The sequence below is a fragment of the Engystomops pustulosus genome, chromosome 5 (genome assembly GCF_040894005.1).
Source record: "Engystomops pustulosus chromosome 5, aEngPut4.maternal, whole genome shotgun sequence".
Lineage (NCBI taxonomy): Eukaryota > Metazoa > Chordata > Amphibia > Anura > Leptodactylidae > Engystomops > Engystomops pustulosus.
The window spans coordinates 61,237,759-61,260,659 of record NC_092415.1 but is presented as its reverse complement, the minus strand read 5'-3'; the positions used below and the strand labels follow the sequence as shown (position 1 = coordinate 61,260,659).

At 38.7% G+C, this 22,901-nt stretch overlaps 1 protein-coding gene across 34 annotated transcripts in view; it reads left to right on the top strand.

Annotated features, from left to right (window-relative positions):
- The window catches only part of EPB41L3 (erythrocyte membrane protein band 4.1 like 3), a 144,584-nt gene that overhangs the window by 100,132 nt on the left and 21,551 nt on the right, over nt 1–22,901 (top strand). For 16 of the 34 annotated variants that reach the window (XM_072152155.1, XM_072152168.1, XM_072152164.1 and 13 more), the window contains exons 10-18: nt 1,212–1,309; nt 1,783–1,958; nt 11,362–11,591; nt 15,806–16,369; nt 18,074–18,127; nt 20,181–20,216; nt 20,360–20,425; nt 20,952–21,143; nt 22,758–22,835. In XM_072152155.1, the coding sequence (XP_072008256.1) occupies nt 1,212–1,309; nt 1,783–1,958; nt 11,362–11,591; nt 15,806–16,369; nt 18,074–18,127; nt 20,181–20,216; nt 20,360–20,425; nt 20,952–21,143; nt 22,758–22,835 (1,494 nt within the window). The remainder of the gene's footprint in view (nt 1–1,211; nt 1,310–1,782; nt 1,959–11,361; nt 11,592–15,805; nt 16,370–18,073; nt 18,128–20,180; nt 20,217–20,359; nt 20,426–20,951; nt 21,144–22,757; nt 22,836–22,901) is intronic. The other 18 variants (XM_072152156.1, XM_072152179.1, XM_072152183.1 and 15 more) reach the window with 16 other exon arrangements.

Below are 22,901 nucleotides of genomic sequence, written 5' to 3'. Positions count from 1 at the left end.
GAAAAAGAGCAGTATTGTTCGGTAATTCGCTTTTTGATTTTGGATGGGAAACAATGTGAGGAGATAAAAGCAAAGTTGGATACTGTTTATGGGAACACTTCACCATCTATGACCACAGTTAGATATTGGTTCAAAGAATTTAAATGTGTGCGAATATCCGTTTTTGGTGAGGAGCAACCAGGACGCCCGGCAGATGTGGTTACCAAGGAAATCATTCAAAAAGTCAACGTTATGATACTCGCTGATCGACCAACGAAAGTGAGCAAAGTATCAGAGGTCACAGGTGTGTCGACCGTAACGGCAATTAATATTTTACATGATAAGTGATTACCTGATGGTTGCCGCGATTGCTCACGGTGGGCAACAAGCGGATGCAGGCGTTAACTTCGAAGCAGTGTTTTGAACAATATAAGAAAGATCCGAAGGAGTTTTTGCATCGAGTTGTCACCGTTGATGAAACCTGGATTCATCATTACACACCAGAAACTAAGCAACAATCAAAACAATAGATTTCTCCCGGTGAATCTGCTCCAAAGAAGGCGAAGACGATCCCACTGGCCGCAAAGGTCATGGCGATTATTTTTTGGGATGTGAATGGCGTCATCATCATGGATTTATTAGAAAAAGGAAGAACGATCACTGGACAATACTACAGTGAGTTATTGGACCGTTTCGACAAAAAGTTGAAGGGGACATGGCCACATTTGGCGATAAAGAAGGTGCTGTTTCGACATGATAACGCATCAGCACATTTATCCGCAGTTGTTGCGCCAAACTACTTGAATTGCGTTATGAATTGCTGCCGCACCCCCTGTATTCACCTGATCTGGCTCCCTGCAACTTTTACTTGTTCCTTAACATGAAGAAATGGCTTGCAGGAAAAAAAATTAGCTCAAACAAGAAAGTCATCGTCGAGACAGAGGAGTATTTTGGAGAGTTTGACAAATCCTATTTTTTCGGAGTGGTTAAAAAATGTCAGGAACGTTGGGAGAAGTGTAGCTTTCTAAAAGTGGACTAAGTTGAAAAAAAAATTTTTTTCTTCGTTTCTAACATCGGTACTTATTGAACCGCCCTCATACAGGGGAAAACTGCTATGTGCAATCTGTTCGTAATGGAGGCCCACTGTTGCACACAACACTATATTTTTTAACAGATAACGAATACTAAAATTATTTCCAAAGTTTGACTACTTATTATTATTTTTCTTTCAGTTTGAACAATTTGAAAGCACCATTGGTTTCAAGTTGCCAAACCACCGGGCTGCCAAACGCTTATGGAAAGTGTGTGTGGAACATCATACATTCTTTAGGTATACACATTTCTTCAGGTTTTTACTTCTATGTGGTCTGTTCTTAATTTTTTATTTTATGAATTTTTGAATTTCTAACAAGGAGCACGGAAATTCAGATTTCATTAGGTGCGCTTTACCTGAAATAAAACATTGGTGACATGTATTAAATGGCATCCTGCTCACCAGACCATAATTCTCCTTAGGACTATACTTTGGATTAAAGAACCACAGATGGTGAACTGTCATATGGCAAAAATACTAAAATTTGCCTTTATGCTGATTTATTAATCATGACAGGCACATCGATCTTTTCTGACTCTTCTTGGTGAGAAGTGTCTCACAAAAGCTCATTTTCAGTTCACTTGGAAACATTAGTTACAAGGAGGAAATTTACCTTTATACTAAAAATATCCTTATTATATATAATTTTAAATCTCTGTTTCATTTCATATGTGGTCATAGCACTCTTAACAATGTGTCCATGTTTATAGGCTGCTGTTACCAGAGGCACCTCCCAAAAAATTCCTAACCTTAGGGTCAAAGTTCCGCTACAGTGGGAGGACACAAGCTCAGACAAGAAGAGCAAGTGCACTGATCGATAGGCCGGCACCCTATTTTGAGCGTTCTTCTAGCAAACGTTATACTATGTCCCGGAGCTTAGATGGGGGTAAGTATTGTATATTTGACTAACCTAAGTAAAAATACATTTAATAATAAACTGAGAGCAGAGTAAAGGTTTTTTATACAGTTTAATTAGAATTGAAAATTTGGCAGCTATTAACTTTTATTTTACCCTGTGTGACAGTATGACAATTAACTGAACAAAGGACACCTACTCACAACTCCTACACTATGCATTTTAGTGGAATTACTTCATACTTTTTTCTTTAGTTTCCTTTAAATTCATGTTACACCCATAATAAAGGTGTGTATGTGATTTATACCATTTCTGCTATATACATCGTGTGTGTTAACGGGAGCCAGGTGTTGCCATTCATCAGGCACATATACATTTGATTCAGTCTGTGAATCTAGGTGTATTTTGTGTTAATATGAACTATTAGAAGGATGATTAATAATTGGATCAATTACCAAAGCATAACGGTAAGGTCTATTTAGCTTTTTAGGTGGCAAAATGTGAGAGATTAAAGAGGTACAATGAGGAAGTTGATAGCTAGCAAAATTCAATAAAAGCTGAAGTTGCTCTCATTCACTTTAATTGGGATCAGCTTTTGCCTGATACAAGGAAATGGCTTCTGGATCTGTGCCCCTGTATCAGGTTGAAGTAGCATACATGGCTTTTCAACAGCTAAAAACTTCTCTTTATCTCCATGTGCCCGCAGCAAGTCCAGCCTCTTTGTCTATTCCCCTGTGTGCCCAGTGTCTTGTCCTAATCCTTGCGCATACGCAGTGCGGCGGTCATCTCATGCGTGTACTCGAATGAGGATCGGTACACTGCATGTGTGCGGGAATTCATACGAGACACTGGCCAAAGGGGGGAATTTATAAGGAATCCGGGCTTGCTGCAGATGCATGGAAATAAGGAGGGGTAGTTAGCTGACGAGGTGGCCATGTTGGAGAATGCCCGCTTGACTGCTGGGATGATAACCCCACCCCCCTTACTAAATACTGAGTACACTTTTCAGGCTGCCTGCAGCATTGAAAACTCATATAGACAAGGCCAGCGACTTAAAAAAAAGAAAAAAAGACATATAGGGTACTTTTTGTGATTTGTGAACCTGGTGACAGGTTCCCTTTAATGTATTTTCTAGCCACATCTATTATTTCCGTCTAAAGGATTCTTCATTAGAGGTTAATACGTTACTCCATACGGAACTATTGGTGTCTTCGTAGGATAGAGATTTTCAATCCACAAACATTAACTTTGCCCCCAAGGTAGCATGAAAATAGAATTTCTTTATTGTATGCTGAAATAAACACAGCAATCCACAGTAATGTGACATTTCAGTCTAACAAGACCTTCTTGAGGCACAGATTGCTGGAGGGGAAAGAGGAGACTGTAGAAGAGGTAGATATCACTAGATTAGGCAGCAGTCGTATCTTCGAGCCACAGTTTATAGACCGGACGAGGAAAGGGCGTCCTACTGCAAAAACTGCAAACAAATAAGCCAAATTTGTCCTCTAGTTGTATATTTGGACCCTATGACTGTATTTAAATTACAGTACTGTGCAAAAGTTTTAAGCAACAGTGATGTAAGAATTCTTTTAAAAATAGAAGTGATAATTGTGTGAAACGATAAACCACTTAATGATATTACAGATTATCCATCCTGAACATAACTGCAATTCACTTTAATTAAGTGTGACTTTTCCACCCTAAAGACTATGGGACAGATTTATCAAGCTGTCTTAGAGTCAGAATCTTTCTAGTTGCCCATGGCAACCAATCACAGCTCCCCTTTAAAATATTCATGAGCACTGGTAAAATGAAAGATAAGCTGTGATTGGTTGCCATGGGCAACTAGAAATATTCTGACTTTCAGACACTTGATAAATCTGTCCCTATGTCTCAAATCTGTGTCCACATCTGTAGCCATGTATATTCTGCCTATGGCAGCAGAGAATGGCAGGCGTCCCTGTTCATGGGCTTGCAGCAGTTCCTTCAGAATGGTAAATCAGAAAGTAAATCTACCTTCAGTGATTCCCATGGTAGATCCCAACACTTACATGTTCATCCAAGGAAGTGGAAGTCCTGTGCTGTTTTTTTTAGATCCAGAAATGCCTTCAATGTGTAGATAAAAGCGTTTTAGAAAGTGTGTAAATTAACCTGAGGGATTCTGGGACATCAATAAAGCCCCTCCATGCTTATTATTAAGTTAAAATAAAGCCTAGTACACACGTTCTGGAGCTGGACCTCTTTTTACATGTTGTGCTCAAAAGTTTACATACCCTTGCAGGATTTTGGCTTCCTTGGCCTTTTTTTTACAGAATATGACTAATAATCCAAAAACTTTTTACCACTCATTAGTGGTTGGATGAAGCCGTTCATTGGCAAACTACTGTGTTTTCTCTTTTTGACATCCAAATGACAACCAAAAACATCCAAGTGACCCTGATCCAAAGTTCACATACCCCACTTTTGAATACAGTGTATTGTCCCCTCTAACATCAATGATGGCTAGAAGTTTTTTGTGGTAGTTGTGGATGAGGCTCTTCGTTTCTCAGATGGTAATGCTGGCATTCTTCTTGGGAAACATTTTTGGATTGTCCATGAACTGCGCAAGATCTCCCCAGAGTCACTCAATGATATTGGGGTCAGGAGACTGAGATGGCCACTCCAGAACCTTCACTTTGTTCTGCTGTAGCCCATGGCAGGTGGACTTGGCCTTGTGTTTTGGACGTGTAAAGGCCCTAGATTAGACCCCAATAATAAATACAGAACCGGACCAGACTACATACACTTAGACAGCAGCTCACTGCCTCTGTCTCTGCCTCCAGACTACTTCCCCCTACTTCTTTTGGACCCTCTGCAGGTCAAAGTATAGGTCACCCGAATGATTCATATTATATATTGTCACAAGAGCAACCAATGACATATTAAATCTATTAAATTGTACCCACACCTCAATGTATTGATTCTGGTTTTATGTATTACTTAGTAAAACCTTGCAGTTAAGGCTAAACATCATTTTCCCATTCTTCCAAATAACAAGACACATTTTGTGCCAGCAAAATAGCAACTATAATTGATGTTCATCCCCTTTTAGCTGTAATTTTACTTGTGAAAATTGCTTTGAACCAAAGGAGAGAAAAACATGGAGCCAAGTGGTGACACCTTCCTTGTTTATACTTGATCCCAGTCATTGATGTTGCGATTTGGGCTTCTGTCTCTGTACATAAGAAACCGTTGCCTAGTAACAAGGTGCGGTTTCTGACAGCTATAGTCCTCTTGTACTTGTGGGTTTTTTCTTTTTTTTTACTACATCTCCTATACATCTTTGTTTCTTTGACACATTAATGTTCCCCTTGTTAAAGGGGTATTTTCATTCACTTTTAATATAATTCATCTACCATATACATGCATTTCTTCAATTGTATGTTATTAAAGAAAATGTCCCATAAATGTAGCCATGTTGTCCCTTAGAAAAGGAGGACAGTTTTCCTTGGATACGGCGACCACTGCTGGAGCAATTGCACAAAGAAGCTAATTATTTTTGCATGTGAAATAACCGGGAGTTACTGCATGTCCCACAGCCGTCCTGTGGTAATGAACACTGAATCCAGGTGGTCAGACAGGGCTCAAAATCTCATCCCTGGTGCAGTAGTGGTCGTATCCAATGACAACTATCTCGTTTCTATGGAACAACGTGGCTACATTAAAAGAAAATTATCTTCACACAGGTACATTTTTTCAATAACTTACAATTGTATGTATATGGCAGATGAATTAGGTGAAGTTTTTCGTGATAATGAACATCAAAATTCATACTGCTTGGTGTGTGTGTGTGTATGCTAAAAAAACAAAGGACTATCTCTAAAAGTGAAATCCCCTTTAAAAGGCAGCATTTATGCTTGTCATTTTCTACTGCTCATGTATACCAGAACTCTCCAAATGTCCTTTTTATCACCCAATAATAAAAAAGCTGCCAAAGTAAATTATCACCTAAATGTGAGTTGAAGTCTACAACAGATTTTATTTAGGTCTGTGTGAAGTAAAATGTACTTGCACATGATATTGGAGGATTCAGGTTTGTATTTTTTCATGCTGTGATAAGAACCAGCATACAGTACTCTGATACAGAAGACACTATAGAGACACATGGTAATAGCTTATCAGAGCTTGCCGTAATAATGAAGATACTGAAGACAATGCCACAATGTGCTTCCTTATCATAGACATATGTGATATAAATACAGGCAGTCCCCGGTTTACATACAAAATAGGTTCTGTATGTTTGTTCTTAAGTTGAGTTTGTATATAAGTCGGAACCGTATACTTTATTATTGTAACCCCAGTCAAAATTTTTTTGGTCTCTGTGACAATTGGATTTTAAAAATGTTGGGTTGTCATAAGAACCAGGATTAACAATAAATCTTAATTACAGACACCTTTTATACCTGTTACAGCTGATTATTGTAGCCTAGGACTAAAGTACAGCAAATTACTAAAATCCAGAGGTCAGTTTGTAACTAGGGGTCGTATGGTAATCAGGTGTTCTTAAGTAGGGGGCCGCCTGTACACATGTCGATGACTAGTAAGCAGACCAGGACCTGCTTGGGAAATAAAAGCATTAGAAGCAGAAATGTCATATGAACTAATCACAATTTAGCAATTGTAAATTAAATGGACAGGAAGCTTCAATAGAAATGCTTTTACAGTGTTTTTATTAGGAGGTTTCTATAAAAAATAACTACATTTCCTGCATTCTTTTATATTTTCATTGAATTTACATTTTTTTTTCTTATAAAACTGAGATACGGTTTAAAATCACCCACTTCTCTTCAATATAAACATATTGGAACAAAAAGCCCCTAGGACTCCATTTAGTAGAACATTGCTGACTCTCACAACTTCGCTTTTATACACTGATGGCCTCTTAAAACACTGAAGGTATTGTGAAAAGGCAGCAAATTGCCAGTCGGTTTTTGGAGTGAGTGTTAAAGTAATTCTACCATCAAAAGCAAGCATGATAGACCTGGGACACTTACTCATGGATCCAGGCACAGTGACTGCGATAATCTTCATGTATTTGTTATCCATGGCCTTCTTCTATCTAAAATCAGAATCATGCTGATGAACCAGTAGAGCTATGTGGTTGTAACCTCTGTGCTGCAGCTTCATGAGCTGTTATAGAGTCTCCCCTGCTCCCCCTCCGCACATCCGTCTTCACTCTACCCGATGTCATCTCACTGCATGAGAGAAAGTTTCAGCATACAGTAGGAGGGAGAGTGCTCCTGCTCAGTGTAAGAGCCTGAGAAGACAGAGCACTCTGGTAACATGCCCCAGAGCCCTTCTAGCTTGTTAGTATAATTTTTAAAGTTGCTTTTAGAAGGAAGGAGGCCATGGATAACAAACAAAAGAAGATTACCATAGTCACAGATTAACTATCCCTGGTTTATCATGCATGATTCTGTTTACTTTAAAGGGGTATTCCCACAAAGACAAGTTTCTTATATGTACTCAGCATAACAAAATAACACATTCTAATTCACTGTTAAATACATAATTTCACAGACATAAGTCCAACCTGTCTCTATAGGTCCCGCTGTACACAATTTCAGTTCCCCCTAGACATGAACCAGTAACTTCTGACTTAGGGTCGGGAGGTGGCCATCTTAGATTTATGCATGAGATCGTGCAGATGAGATTTCTTTCTGTCTCTCTCTGTTGTGTGGCTGTAGCCACACACCCTGCCCGGAGCTTGGAGATTCTCACCAATCACATCCTGCCAGCACATGGTGAGCAGAGGGAGCGGCTGCAAACTACGAGCTACAAGATATCCAGAGGAAGGGGGAGGCAGGCTGAGGCACATCTCTGTGAGATGTAGCAGAGCTTACAGTGTAACACTGTAATGGTCTGTCAGCCTGTGTCTATCAGCTTCTGTGTAATCATCTCATGCATCTCTGATCTGTCTCATCTCTCCTTTTATGTGTCAGTGCGTTAGTACAACGTCAGAAGCCGGATGAAAGTGCATATACACCTTGTACTCTGATAATGTAACCACATTGTCACCCCACAGAACTAGATGGATAATACAGTAATGTGTCTGCTTAGAGAGGCCCCGCCCACACCCTGGGATATTACACTGAGAAACATAGAAAGTGATAGGAGCTAAAACATCAATAAAACTGAGTAAATTTGTAAGAGGTTAAATTAATCTTTATTGTGTTAAAATCATTAGAGGATTATGATGTGAGAATTTTCTTTCCTGGGAAAACCCCTTTAAGTCTTGGAAGCAGGGTCATTAAGGAAGTATGCGAGTATGATAGATTTGGATAGGCATGTTCAAGAAAACCGAAACATTCTTGCTGACCAAGACCATCCCTCCAGGAAACTGTAAAAGTCTTATAATACTAATCCGGATTTAAACCATATTGAGTATCTACAGGATGTGATGCAAATTGGCACCATATCCATAAAGGCCCGACATCCCAAACTAGAGAGCTTAAAGGATCTTAGAAATACTTGCTTTGACAGATCAGACAGGGAAGAACTGTTATGGAAGAATGATACATATACACCACATTCTATTTCAATGGGCTGCAATGTAAAACTATGTTCACATCTTTATTGGAGATTCCATCTACACTGATGCTGGACCTGTCCTACTAAGGACTTCCTCAGAACTTCTTTTATTATTAATCTATACGCGATTGCAGCAATATAGAGTTATTAAAATTATGCTAGCTGTTCTGGGGCGCTCCTGCTATGTCACCAAAGCGCATCAGAACACCTCCTCTTTTAATTTCTTCACACCCCCCATTCCAATACAAGTCCTGCCCAGTCCCTCCCATCCACAGTGCATAGAGCCAGTGGCAGGCAGGAATTGTATTAGAACAGGTGGAGTGGATAAATTAAAAGACGAGGCACGCTGGTGATGTAGCCAGAGCACCCGAGTCTAAATTAGCATATTTTTTATAACTCTAAATTGCAGCAACTGCGATGTATAGAGTTATAATTTTAAAAAAAAGTCCTAAGGAACAAACTTCTTAGTAGGACACATTTAAGACAAAATTTAGATTGAGAATACAGAACATAGTTTACAAGAGTTTAAAGGAGTACAGAAAAAGGTACCAAGAAGAATAGGAGCATCAGGCAAGTCACTCCATATAGGGGTCGATCCCCTCACACTGGTCGAGGAAGGGGGATCTTGTGGTGCTAAAGATGCAACACAAGACAATAGTACAAATGTCAACTACAGCGAATAGATTGACAGTTTGTGGTGCACCTAGGGTTGTATCAAGACAAAAGATCTACCTGTAAACTGTCTGTGGCCCGAGAGCTTTACTCCTTCCACAAAAGTAGAATATTCAGGTCTAGCCTACTACAAATGATGATTTTGCCTGGTTACAATTTGCAGTTGAGGAGGAGCTGGGGCTGGATCTGGAGGCGTGTGTTATTCTAATCTTCTCTTATACTGTCCAATCAGAGGCAGGCAATGTCAGAGAAGCTATTATGAATATTGATCTGTGAGTTTTTTCTATGTTCATCTAATAGCTGTGTTCACACACATTCTGCTAATATTCTCTTGACATTGTGTTAACATAATCACAATGCTTTGTCAGTTTTGCATGCGGTTGCATTTACGCGGCATTTGCATCACGTTTACACTTACTGCCCGTTTGTGTCACGTTTACTCTTATGTGGCGTTTGAATTATGTTTACTTTTACACGTTTATGTCATGTTTAGGCTTACGCAGCGTTTGCGTCACATTTATGAGGTCTTTAGATACACATAGAGAAATTACATCTCCCCACTGACATTGTGAGAGAAGATTAGCATAAGACACGCCCCCAGCTCCAGACCCAGCTCCTCCTCTCTGACCAAACACAGATTATAATGGTCACATCTCGGGACTAATAACTCTGCAACCGTGGGGGCTAGAAGGAAAATTCAAAGTGCCCGTGAATTTATGTTGCAGCCCCTACAGAATGGCATGCTAATCTCCATATAAGTGAGGTGGTGAAAGGTCCAATTTAATGGGAACCTGTCACCAGGGACCTCATTTTCACTAAAGACAGGTTACAGAAGCCCATCACAGCTGCAGTGCAAATTTACCTCTCTGCCTTTTCTAAGCATTTGCATTTCAATATAATTGTGTGTTATAACTCACCTTGCACCCTGTGTAGACCCAGGGGTTGGCTTTGCTTTGGATACATTTCTGCTGACCCCAGTGAGGGGGGGGGGGGGAGCTGTACAGGAGCACAAAGATGTTGCAGTCTGTTTTTTTAAAGGCATCCAAACCAAAGCCCAACCCCTGTGACTTAACAGAGGATTCTGTCAGCGTGCAAAGTAAGTTATACCACTCAATTATGATGTAATGCTTAGAAAAGGCAGAAAGGCAGATTTGCACTGAGGGTGTGATGGGCATCTAGAACCTGTCTTTAGTGAAAATTAGCTCCCTGGTGACAGGTTGCCTTTAACCCTCCAAGAGTATAGATACAATAGATAAAGACAAAAAAATGGGGGTGCTCTTCTAGTGTATTGCAGCAATAAAAAATATATTTCCTCTCAAAAGTGTAAATGGACTCTCACTAGTGTTAGTGCATGTAATATAAATACTGGCAGCCGATCACATATTCTCACATCCGCCGCGTTCCAGGACCGGTGGATGAATGCACACCAAATACAACTGAAAGTATTTCTGTGAAGCTTTGTCGCTCCAGGAACTCTCTTGCCCAATACAATTTATTCTGACAGGTTCCAGTTTATAAAAATAGGCATTTCAGTCCAGATCTTGGACCTTCATTGGGCAATACATTTAAAACCCCATTCATATTCCCTATATATACAAACACTAGAAGATATGGGATTCTAGGATCCGTGACTACATCCGCTCATGTGATTGCCAGGGCTCGGTAATACAATAAATATACTTTAAAATTGAAATATCAGTATGGAAGAGCTTTACCTTAACACTCATTTACAGACTGAATGTTTAACATAAAATGAGATCATATATAAAATACACCAACAGAACATGTACAAGCGGCATGAAAAAGGAGGGCTAGATGATCATGTAGCGTTACTTTTTCGTGCCGCTTATAAATGATCTGTTGGTGTATTTTATATTTGATTTGGTTTGTTTTTTGTATTTGATTTGGTTTGTATTTAATTTGGTTTCTTTCCACCTCCTCATCAACAGATCTGCAGCTTTTCTCTTAATATGAATGATGTATAATGTAGATATGATCATAATCTGGTTACATTCATACAATAAAATAAAGATATAGACAATCTTCACATATAATAACATTAATGATGGGGAGGGGTCTGTCATATAGCCCAGTCAGCACATAATCAGCTTTTTTTCTTTTGCTTGCTTGCATTAAATAGATCATCCCATACTCAGTTATTTTTTTTCCCAAATATCACATTTGCTTTTAGCATCAGTGAATGAAAACCATGACTTGTATATGAAGGATTCTGTGTCTGCCACAGAGGTGGGCACCGGCCCATACATCACCACAAAGGGTGCATCCCAAACCAACCTGATTGCATCGGTAACCCCTGAAAAAAAAGTGGAGGAAGAGAAAAAAGTGGAGAAGGAAGAGGAAGATAAACAAAAGAAAGTTGAAGTTGTCACCACTATTACTACAATACGTCATGATACTAAGGTAAATTATATTGTTCCTGATGTGTTTTCACAATATTGCCAAAGCTTATATCATCGGATTTGCAATTTTTTTTTTTTGCCAGGGAGACATTTAAGGGAATGTCAGCAGTTTTGACAAAACAAAGGTGCAGCCAGTTACCATAAGAAAAAACCTGGAGTAGACCCGGGTTTTTTTTTCTTATGTTAATAGGTTTGTTTTGAAGTAGTTCTTCATTTTTGACATAAGGTGGGATTGACCCCATGATGTAGCATTATGTTGAGGATGTGGTATTTATAGGTACAGCCAGTGTTTGGTACCAGTCTTGGAGATCTGTGTAATTCTACCTTTATGAGTGTTGTCAGTAGTAGTAAGGACTGTGTAAAATGGAGTTATGACGCAGCTCTGCAGCACTGCAAGGGTCTTTCAGCCTGAAGAGCCTTCTCTCTGCGCTGTGTTGCTCAACACACACTCCCCTCTATCAACTAGCTGTATCAGGATTTTGGTTGGATACTTATAGCAGTCAAAGGGGAGGGGCCGTGGAACAGTTCTTGGCAAAGAGCAGAAAGCTCTTCAGGCTGCAATACCTTTCCAGAGCTCTTGCAAACAGTCCTGTTGCTACTTGCTACACAGACAAAGTTATAGTTACACTCTATTGCCTATACCTAGCACTGTCTGCATTTTATTATGCTCAAAACTGATGATGGATTCCCTTCCCTAGGTTTGAACAAAATAACATAAAACACTGAGTGTTGTCTATGTGTGTTATCAGTGCTACACACAACCAGACACAAGCCATGGAGAAATGTGGTGCTGTTTTTGGAAGGGACTATATGTTATGTTGTAAATATTTGGAATAGTTTTTACTTTGTTAGTACCTCCTCCATCCAGAAATGTTATATTTTGACTAACATATTTTGTAGTCTGCAATTACTTTTTTGAGATTAGACATTTGTTGTAAATGCTCATCTTCCTGGTGTACGCTGTATGAAAAAGGCGAACAAGTTTGAGATAAAACAGAAAAAGGCCTCTAAGAGGAACAGAATGCCTCTCGCTGCTTGACATAATTTCCCTACTAGTCACAAAGACATTATCACTGTAAACCAACTCGTAACAGATTGCCCATTGATCTTCAGTCAGTGTATTCATTAGTGTTCTGCTTTTACTGAGTGTTATTGTGAGGAGAGAATAGTTAATATTCCTCCTTGCACCTCTGATACTTTACCTTGAGCTGTCTTATATCACCTCTGTTAACCCATCAGCAGTGATAGCACTTCACATACAGAACACTAGCCGAACATCAGCAAGAGCAGTAAAACCTAAGCACATAGCCGTGCATTCTATAAGTCTTTGTCTACATAGTTCCAGTTTGACTGCATCCACCAAATGATGAAGCTACATAATTTAAAGGAAACATATAAATTAATTTTGTATATATATTTTTTTTTTTTTTTTTTGCAAAAAAGCACTCAACCTTTTAAAATTCAGATTCAGACTTGTTTACTATCCTGTTGGCTTATATAAGCCTGTGTAATAAATCCATGACTTATCTTTAATTTGCACTATACTAGATTTTACTCATTTATATGCTGTAAACCAGTCATCTGCAAACTGTGGCTCTTTAGCGTGCCCTGACAGCAAACTGAAAAACAAATAATCATTACTTAACTCCGTATCCCTTATGATTCACATTTCAGCAAATTAATGTTACTGTTTGCATGATGAAAAATTATAAATGATTCCAATATACTTTCTCTATTAATTCCACACGGTTTTCTAGATCTCGCCTTGCTGTCCTTCTATAAGAAGCTGCTATGTTTACTTCCCCTGACATATATCTGATTATGTTCACACTGGTGCCCGGCTCATTAGTATCATAGAGAATAACCAGAGCTGTGAGTTATAGCGATCCCTACACCTGTGTGACAATGGTCAGATTTATATCCACTGAAAGTAAACATAGAATCTTTCTATAGAATGACAGCAAGCAGAGATCTAGTAACCCATGAGAAATTGATACAGAAAGTACAGGCAGTCCCCGGGTTACGTACAAGATAGGGTCTGTAGTTTTGTTCTTAAGTTGAGTTTGTATGTAAGTCGGAACCGTATACTTTATTATTGTAACCCCAGTCAAACTTTTTTTGGTCACTGTGACAATTGGATTTTAAAAATGTTGGGTTGTCATAAGAACAAGGATAAACAATACATATTAATTACAGACACCTGTGATAACTGTTAAAGCTGTTTATTGTAGCCTAGGACTAAAGTACAGCAAATTACTAAAATCCAGAGGTCCGTTTGTAACTAGGGGTCGTATGTAAGTCAGGTGTTCTTAAGTAGGGGACCGCCTGTATATGGGAAATTGTATAACTTTTCATTATACAAACAATAACATTTATTTGCTGAAATGGGAACCCCTTTAAGAAATATTAAAGGGGTTTACCGGTTTTATAATTTTTATACAGTGGGCTCCAGGGAGGCTAAATAAATTAACTCTCAATTGTTACCTCTCTCCGGAGCTCCGGTGTAGCACATTGCTGCACCTCAATGGTGGCCTCTGTTGTTATACCAAGACTCAGCTGTCATACATCACGTTAACAGAGCACCCCTGCTACAGCAGCTAGCTGCGGCATGCACTCCTCTGTAGCGAGGGGGCACTGTCAACACAGCAAAGATTAGAGAAGGATTTCTTGTTTTCTGGATATTGGGGGAGATTTATCAGAAGCGTCGAATAGCAAAACTGTTCTAGTTTCTTGTGGCAACCAATCAGATGTTGGATTTAATTTTATAAACTTCTGTATAAAAATGAAAGCAGAGCTCTGATTAGTTGCCATGTCTATATCTGGTATCTGGTATTGCAGCTTACCTCTATTCAGTGGAGTGCAGATGTAATGTAGTATTAGACATATACTAAGCTCATAGAGAGAGATGGTGCTGTGTCTGTAAAAAAATACTTCTTTCCTTGTCCAAAACAAACTCTCACCTCTTACCTCATTTGATAAATGCTTTTATTATGTGCAGTTATCTGGGTATTTTTATTTGTGTGATGATTTTTGTGAAAGTGTAATCCAGTTTTATGTTCTTAAAGGGAACCTGTCATGCAAATTAACCCACCCAAAGTAATGAATTCATTAAAAAATATGATTAAAAAGAATTGCCATTATCCCTAAATTGTTTCCATGGCTTCAATGTTAAAAAATCAGTTTTCTAAACGTATATGCAACTCACCTAATATGAAACATTCACACTAAGTGAGTCATGCATATTAATTTTACTTGCAATGCATTGCCCTGCCTCCCTGTTTCTGCTTGACAGGTCTAAGAGCTATAATATTCTGCTTTATGGAACATTGAGAGTGACCTCTATTACATCATTGGGTACTTAAAGTCATGTGACCAGGAGGACCTCATCTAAGGTCCTGTCACATTTTGCAAAATCCTGTATGTATGTATTTGATCACATAAAATAACAGCATGACTCCATGGTGGATGAGGAGAAGTAGAATTCCATGGAGGCTGATGTGATCATATATATACATGTGGTTAACGTCGCAAATGTAATAGGATTTAAGATGACATAATCCTGGTCACATGACTTTAGGTGCCCAATGATGTAACAGCGCTCTCAATGTTCCATAGAGCAGAATATCAATCCAGACCTGTCAATCAGAAACAAGGAGGCAATGCAAGTAAAAATTAATCTTGAGGACTTGCTTAGTGTTAAATCACTCGCTTCGTTTTTTGAATTCTTTAATTTGGGTGGGTTCATTTGTATGACAGGTTCTCTTTAGGAGCCAAGTTTGTCCCATAGCGGTGCTTATTGCACAAGAGTGATTGTTCATATTAAACATAAACAGTTAGTCTATACCCATATATCCCCCAAAACTGTATTTCATTGGTTGACTGCCATTGCATTATACTGTATATATATATGTGGCATGCTTTGTCATGTCATCAATATATCTATGCAGAGCAAATCTAGCTTGGGGGAAAAAATGATTTTTTTGTATGACTCCTATAAAAATTATTCTCCAGATGATGTTACTATATTATGAATCCTACTAAATAATGATGAACAATGTGAAGTGATAAATTGTGTAGCATGATTGCATATCCACTAGTAGATCTAAAGAATTGTTATGCTTTTTATTAAATTCTGTGCTGAATGCCATTTAACTAATCACAGTTTTCTTTTTGTCCTTTTGATCTTACACCTTGTTTGCCGCTCTCTGCCTTCAGCCATCTTGTTTTGCAGATGACACATTTCACTCCCCTCCACATCCATCATCTAGCCCCTCCGCATCTTCAACCATTTTACGTAGGAGATGTAAGGAGAATGCTGGTAAATCAGTGGCATGTAGGCCGGGTGCAGACACAGCTCAGATGTCTGGTGAGACTGAGTGGGACTCTGAGCAGAAAGCAGTGCTGTACCCCAACGAAGATGAGTTGGCCATTAGCTATAAGCAGCAAGCTGGCAAAGGCGGGACACTGTTTTCCTTCTCCTTGCATCTACCAGATTCATTCCCTTCTCTTTTGGATGATGATGGCTACCTTTCTTTCCCTAATATCTCTGAAGCCAATTTCCTGCCTGAAAGTTTGCAACATTATCTTCCAATCCGATCTCCTTCTCTCGTCCCATGCTTCCTCTTTATCTTTTTCTTTCTGCTCTCCGCCTCTTTCTCTGTGCCATACGCCCTCACGCTCTCGTTTCCTTTGGCTATGTGCCTCTGCTACCTGGAGCCCAAGGCGGTCTCCTTGAGTGCCTCTCTTGACAATGACCTGAGTGACAGTTCAGATGATGAGGTGTGTACCTCGGCATAGAACACATCTTACTTTGTGTTCAGTGTTAGTCTTAAACGGTGCTATAATGCTACCATACTGGTCCAACTTTCAGAGCCTCATTTATGTCTGCTTGCTACTATTTGGAAGTTTTGTCTATAGGCTACAAGGGTTAGGCACAATTTCTTAATACATGTTGTTCTCGTATATTAATAGTGGTTGTTACACAAAAAAAATAAAATTTTGAATTCTTATTTTATTTATTATCAATAACAATATTCTTATGAAGGGATGATAGTCATATATATAACAAACTTTAAAGATGTTGTCCCAATTATATAAGTTATATAACTAGCTCATTAGTGAGCGTCTGACTTCTGGGACCGCCACAGATCATAACAACAAGACCCCCAGCTCTTCAGATAACAGAGATCATGTTTAAACTGATGGTTTGAGTAGCAGGACGACCATCCACCATGGAGCTCCACAGCCCAGCCATCTCCATCCACTGCCACAGACAAGTCGAGGAAGTGGACAGTTTGAAAAACATTGATGGCCTCAGAAGCATCTACTAAAATTAGACTTTCCTTAATCTCCCCATCTCTGGATGATTCAGTTGAGAGTATATTGGGCTTTTGCTGATCTTACAGTTCACCAATACATTATTCTGTTTACCTTTATACTATACAGTCAGGTTGGCGTACAGAGGGTGATGTCAGAATATAGATTAGGCTTTATTTCTTCATGGTATGAACGTTATTAAAATTTCCTGGAAAATGTCTGTAGGCAAAGCCAGATTAAGATCTGATTGTCAGGCCTGATATTATAGACCCAGTTATTAGGAAAATGTATATAATAGCACAGTAGGACATTGAAGTTAGCTATATGGTAGTAATAGAAAGGAATTCTTATTTTCTAATGGGACAGTTTAGTATCTGCCTAAAAATCACTTGTGCCTGATCCTTATTCATTGTGTATTACATACTGCATGTTCTGTGTCTGACATGTCTGCATTACATTTGGCTATATACATTGTCACAGCCAAAAGTATTGTGTAAATCATTTTGCAATCCCAGAGCAGTTTCTGCGTGGTGAGCAGAGCCTAGAAAGATAATAGAAGAGAATGGCAGAGATGCGATTGATGTCCACAACTCTTTAAGTCATCTGCACATTATTGTGACCAATCACCGGTAATAGAACAATTTATGACATTTTGCAGTGCAGAGAATGGCACTTTAGCGGGTTCCCATTTTTCTTTAATAGATTTATTTTTATTTTGCCATTTTGGTAATGCAGACAGATCAGGCAGCTAGACACAAATCCGCAATTACAAATGAGGAACTGAAAGTCAGGAGGCTGTTATAGTAGTCTCATCCAAGTATTTTACACCAAAAAAATAGAGACGTCATTGAGAACAGATTAATATTACATGAGGAATATCAGATTATTATACATAGACCCAACATATAGTAATGTACCCAGAACCATGAATTATCTCACAGAATGTATATGCCTTGCGTATTCCTCAGAATCTGTTCTGTTTGTATTGTTTGCTTTTCTCTTTCATTTTTTTTTCTTTTTACTGGTTTTGGCTACTGTTTTATTTCTTACATTTTTTTTAACAAATGCCAAATGGTTTTGAGGGAAACACCATTACCTTTTCACAACATGGATTTATTCTCTGTTTCCGCTTCCATTTTGGAATCCATATCTTGTGAAACTAAATAGACTGACAGTGAACAGACGGATACAGCAGCTGATGGTGAAACCACTGCCACTGAGGTGTGTAAAATGCCGAGTGTATTCCCTTATGTGATGTTGCTCTCAGTGTTCGTGTAATCTACACAGAGACCCCATTCTGTCAGCACGTTACAAGCTTCTGTCCTGCCGAGCAAATGTCTCTGATATTGTTATGTTCCTTCTATCTAAAATCATTTTTTTATTCTATAGTGTTGGTACATGTGCAAATTTAAGATGGTGGCGACAGCTACTCAAAGCTCACCATGTTCAATAGATATACATGATCTGCGTCCACATGTTAGACACATACTATATGCCCATGTTGTATTCTACAGGGACAAATAGAAGGCCAAAGCTTTTTAAAGGTGCCCCGTCACCAGACTGACCACTGATTGAAGAGATTTTTGTGATGGTTCTTTATAATGTGATGCAGAGTTGCCTTTAAAAGCACATTCTGTACTGTAGTGCCCCCTTGGTCTATCACATGGTCATATCAGTTCTTTTTGGAACAGAAGTGCTTTGAAGTCCTTTGTGGCATCTTGGCCAATACATTACACACTTCTGAATGCAGCACACTTGAGGTAGCCACCAGTACCTAATGAGGACCACCCACTTGACTCTTAAGGCCAGAATAGATTAAATACCCTTCACTTATCCTTTTTTCCATGAGACCCTATATGAGTCAGTTCAGATTTAGCTGCTCTATAACATGATTCTCTTTTTTTATGTGCTTGTGATTTTAACCATTTTTACAATTAATATATACAACCCAGTCTATAAACTCAACAGTCTATAAATTGGTCAAAAATACCCCCTTAACTCTCCATGCCAATCCTCCTATCCCCCAATCCTTATACTTTATACTCTCTCCCACCATATCTGAGGGTGCAGCAGGATTGTGTATCTTGTGTAATTAAAGGGAATCGGGGATCTCCTGCGTGACGTGCCAACTAAACAAATGGCCTTATAGATAAAGCACCCTGCATCTTAATCGTGTCCTTCTTGAGAACATCATTGACCTTAATACAGAGAATTTTATTTCTCACAGTAGGACACAGTTTATTAAGGCCATAGTAAAACTTGGCAAATCTTTTGGGCATTTTGCAGAGCCATACAGAGTCCCTGCAGAGCAGTAAGGAGTCCATGCCCCATGTGTTGGTGCTCTGAGCAACAACATATTTCATACATACTACTATAATATGTTGTCTAATGGAAGTTTGCACTGTTTTCCCGATTCAGAGTTTTTTAAAATTTAAAAACATATACAGGAAATATGAGGCATATAGAGTTCAGCAGGGCCATGTTTCTACATCACAGAAGTTAGTCATGTTGTTAGAAGCTTATGTTCAGCATGCCCTTACTCCAAACCTTTTTTTGTTTTGTGGAATTTCCAGCGCACATGTGAATGGGTTAATTCAAGCAGTGTAAAGGTCAGGAATAATAATTTGTAAATCATCTGATAATCAGTTTGGACAATTTGCCATTTAATTATTTAGCTGTAATGAAATTGACAGAAGTCTGCTCAATGGTGCCACCTAGTGGAAATACAACGCTAAACTGTTAAAAACCAAAGTCTTATTGCTAAAACGATGTATGAAAACTATATATATTCTGTGATTAATCAAGGTATTGATAGTCACTAGTATTTTATTGTCATTTATCTAGTATTGTTGTTTTTAAGACTTTTGTTTTCTATTGTTTTAAGCTGAATCTTAACCAATACTTGATTCCATGTCTATCTGTAACTAACTTAGGCTAAAAGCCATTATTGAATGTATCATACACATGATCTTTTCTTACATTTCACCAAAATCACTAAAAGTGACAAATACTACTCAGAAGTTATATAATAATAGATCTAATTAAGCAGCTGATGATGTGAATGGAAGTAAGGCAGTCTTTTCTGAAATGTAAATCTATTTTAATGTATTGAATTCTTGGAAGGAGAAGACAACCCAGGTCTTTGTTGTGTGGAGGGAAAACACAACCCTGGAGTACTCCTGAGCCTTAGATTCTCTGCTATTAATGGTTATTATCCAAAAAAATACAAAGTTACCAACACACTTTATTGTTTGATATTTTACAATGCTATCAGTCGGATCAAGAAGAAGATGCAGATGTAAAAACTCAGGTAAAAAAAATCTTTAGAATTGCAGATCTCTGACTTTTTTATGTCGTTTAGTGCCTGTCTGGTATCTGTGGAACATGAGTGCAAAATCATCAGTGTCCAACGTTTCGTGTGTTTCTTAATGTTCCCTCTCTTCACTTTTTCAGAATAGTCTCATTAAGCGCATAAAGGGTGAAAATGTTTATGTCAAACATAGTAATCTTATGTTAGAGGTTGGTATTGGTACATACCACTGCATGCTCCTGTGTGTTGGATTATTGGCATGGACTGAGTGCCCCCCACCTCCTAGTAAACCAAGTGGAATATTCAGTGTTATTTCTTTTAATGCCTAAACAGTGTGCGGTTGTATTTTTCTATTTATAATTTGGATTTTAGAAATAAAGGTGTAGCTTTTTTATTTTGGTGTTACTCTATTAGTATTCACGTATACTTATCACACCTCACTATGGTAACCTCCCTCCAACTCTCACTCTTCACCAGATTGTGTTGTAGCTTTGTGGCAGTAGTGACAGCTAATTCTCTCCGGTAATCTGGATACTAACCTATCGAACATCCAAATTCTTTGATGGCTGAAAAAGCAAGCAACTAAAACATATGTCCTCTTTTTTATGTATTTATATAACTATGGAAAAGAAGACTTGTCATTAAAGTTTCTGTTACTTGTCTTTTCAGCCATAAGGATGTAGAATTGTACTTTTATATATCTATCTTTTTGTTGTTTTTTTTAATCTTTTTTAGGAGTTTGATAAAAATCAGGAAGAATTAATGAAACATCAGACGAACATTAGTGAGCTGAAAAGGACTTTTTTGGAAACTGCAACAGAAACCACAGCCGGCAGTGAGTGGGAGAAACGGCTGTCCACTTCTCCGGTCCGACTTGCTGTAAGACAGGAAGAAGCTCCTATGATTGAACCACTTGTGCCTGAAGAGGTGAGCGGAGCAAGGTGTATTTAAGCAGCCAGGGTCACAATATGGGGAGAAACATTCTAAGAAATGTGACTATCTTACAATGGCTTTGCAGACCATCGTTGTACATTTGAACATATGGAAACTTTGTACTATATTTTCTTTGTCGAAGCCAACCTTTAGTCCCTGAATCCCCTTCTGCTCCCACTCAGTAAATGTTCTCAAATATTTTCTATAAAGTAAATAAATATTAAAACCCATACTTAGATGGTCTTGAAATCTTGTAAATACAATCTCAGATGAAAAATAACATGCATCAGAACCGATTGTTTCATTGTTTAACAGAAACTGGGTCAAAATGCAGAATAATAATAATATAATGTATTGGACTTAAGATGGTAAGTAGCAGATAGGTGACGCAGGCTTCCAGCATTGGCTACTCCTGTGAGCCATGACAAAAGTCCTATAGAAGTCAATGGAGCACAGAGATGATTTTATCCTGTGCTTCATTTATGGTTATTGGACACTTCTCATTAGACAAGCATATGCTAGAGTTCAGCATCACAAAGCAGCAGAGAGGCATGTAGTCCCCCATTCTCTGCCTCCGGTTCTGCTTATTCTGCTACACTATGTCGGAATTCTTAATTCACCTGTATTTCTGCAAATCTGAACACTTAAATGTGGCAGATATAAGTCTATTTTTATTTCAATTGTAGAAGGATGAGATCAGAACATCCCTTATATACATAGTGAAAATAGTAAAATATGTTTTGTGCTGTTACCTAATTTTAAGACCTTTCAGTGCCTTTAAAGAGGACCTGTCACCCAATTTATCGGCACTAGGAGCTGCTTACTAAAGTAAGCAGCTCCTAGTGCTTGATCAAACGCCGCAGTGTTAGAGTGATAGCATTACCGGAAACCTCCGGTAACGCTATGAAACACTGCGGCGGGGTACAGTGTACGACGTATTCATGAGGGGGCAGGGTTGGCAGTCACTGCCGGCCTATGGAGCTAGCGGGGCGGCCCGGGGAAGAGGCAGCGCCTCGGACCGCCCCCTCATGAATACGTCGGACAGCTTTGCGAGCGGTCCGATGATTACACTGTACCCCGCCGCAGTGTTTGATAGCGTTACCGGAGGTTTCCGGTAACGCTATCACTATAACACTGCAGCGTTTGATCAAGCACTAGGAGCTGCTTACTTTAGTAAGCAGCTCCTATTGCCAAAAATGTAGGTGACAGGTCCTCTTTAATAAAAGAGGGTATACTTTTTTTTCCCTCAAAATCGTACATATATTTAGCTAGATAGATTTTCCTTTTTCCAGGGGTACAGGTTGAATACCACTATAGCAGAACTGTGACCTTTAGTACATTACGGAAGGATAAATCCCTGGAATCCCTGCTAGGTCATGCACTGGATGTGGTAACCAGTCACTGTTCTGTAGAATAGAGGGCATTCATGTACATCTTCCCAGCCTGAATATTCAGTGTTTTACAAGGTTAAATACCCAAGTGCTTTTCTGCAGTTTAGCACAGACTCTGACCTGCAGTTAATGAGATGGGTAATTACTCTTCTTTTTTCTGGATATATGAATAGAAAGAATAAGTGATATCAGTGGTAATTTAATCTCTCTTTCATAGCAGACCAAAGAAGAAAAAGAAGAATTAGAAAGACGTGTTTCTTTGGAGAGGACAAGTTATTCAATGTTAGAATCTCAGGTAAATAATTACAAAAAAAATCTTATAGTGGAAAAATGTTAATATTTTATTATTACTGGATATGTT